The sequence below is a fragment of the Seriola lalandi genome, unplaced genomic scaffold (assembly GCF_002814215.2).
Source record: "Seriola lalandi dorsalis isolate HSWRI2012SDOR001 ecotype SW California unplaced genomic scaffold, Sedor1 jcf7180001977047, whole genome shotgun sequence".
NCBI classification, from domain to species: Eukaryota; Metazoa; Chordata; class Actinopteri; order Carangiformes; family Carangidae; genus Seriola; species Seriola lalandi.
Genome location: NW_019447713.1, coordinates 1 through 1,105, shown reverse-complemented (window position 1 = coordinate 1,105; position 1,105 = coordinate 1). Strand labels below are relative to the sequence as shown.

The 1,105-nt window shown below is 46.4% G+C and overlaps 1 protein-coding gene across 1 annotated transcript; it reads left to right on the top strand.

Annotated features, from left to right (window-relative positions):
* Positions 1–85: 85 nt before the first annotated feature.
* LOC111656926 (bromodomain-containing protein 4-like) lies at positions 86–931 on the top strand. Its single transcript, XM_023408846.2, has 3 exons — positions 86–225; positions 465–598; positions 722–931. The coding sequence occupies exons 1-3, from the start codon at positions 189–191 to the stop codon at positions 914–916; spliced, it is 366 nt and encodes a 121-aa protein (XP_023264614.2). The 5' UTR covers positions 86–188; the 3' UTR covers positions 917–931.
* The last annotated feature ends 174 nt before the right edge of the window (positions 932–1,105 follow it).

The following is a 1,105-nucleotide window of genomic DNA, read 5'->3' as shown; positions in this document are numbered from 1 at the left end:
AAAAAAAAGATCAATTTCTAATGCTAAAAATGTTTTTTGTTTGTTTGTTTTTTCGTCTTTGATTCTTGGTAACGGAGCTGTGTATGACGTTTGTCTTTGCATAGGAGCAGAGGTCCAACTTGGTGGGGGTCAAAGAAGAGAAGCCTTCCCAGTCGCCGGTCCTTCCCCCCTCACCCTTCAGCCCTGCCATGCGTCAGGACACACACAAACCCGACAACAAACACAGTGAGTACAAGAGACTTCACAGTCCATCACATCTAAAACTAAAGAAGGTAACATTTACTTAGAAGCAATAGGAATAAATTTCCGTGATTTTTGAGGCCAAAACTGAAAAAGTAAAGTAACTATTTCATTCTATTACTTTGATTGTTTTCCCCAAAACTTATCTACTGCAGCTTTCCAGAAACATTATTGCTTATGAGCCCCTGGTGCATATGTATAGCTAATCACCATGTGTCCCTCAGGATTAGATCTGAAGCCATTGGATGGTTCTCGCCCTGGTTCTCGCCTCCTGGACTCCCCAGCACCGCCCTGCTCCCAGCAAGACAACAAAATCAAGCAAGAACCCAAAACTCCCATCGCTCCTAAGAAGACACAGGTGTGTATGAGTGTGAGAGATGAGAAAATAATGTCATAAGCCCCATTAAAGTAGCGGGCTCATCTGGTTTGTCATTTTCTGACCCCTACCGTCCCCCGCGGTCTTATTTTCCTCTTCTCCCAGGACGTGAAGATAAAGAACATGGGTTCTTGGGCGAGCCTGGCTCAGAGGTCCCAGTCCACGCCAGCCTCCTCTGTTCGCTCCTCCAGCGACAGCTTCGAACAGTTCAGACGGGCCGCCAGGGAGAAGGAGGAGAGAGAGAGACAGCTGAAAGCACAGGCTGAACAGGCCAGGAGAGAGCAAGAAAAGCTACGGTAGGTGGGAGGACGATGGAGAGGTGTCTGACAGGGAAAGATGAGACCACCGCATGAGTTTCTGTCTTAGAGGGAGACATAGAAGGACTTGTTGTTCATGTTTTAGCCCCTCTTTTAGTTTTTCCAAAGAGTATATACAATACAATCCACCTGGAGACTCGACATCTTATCCACGTTTCACTGAAGTCTTATC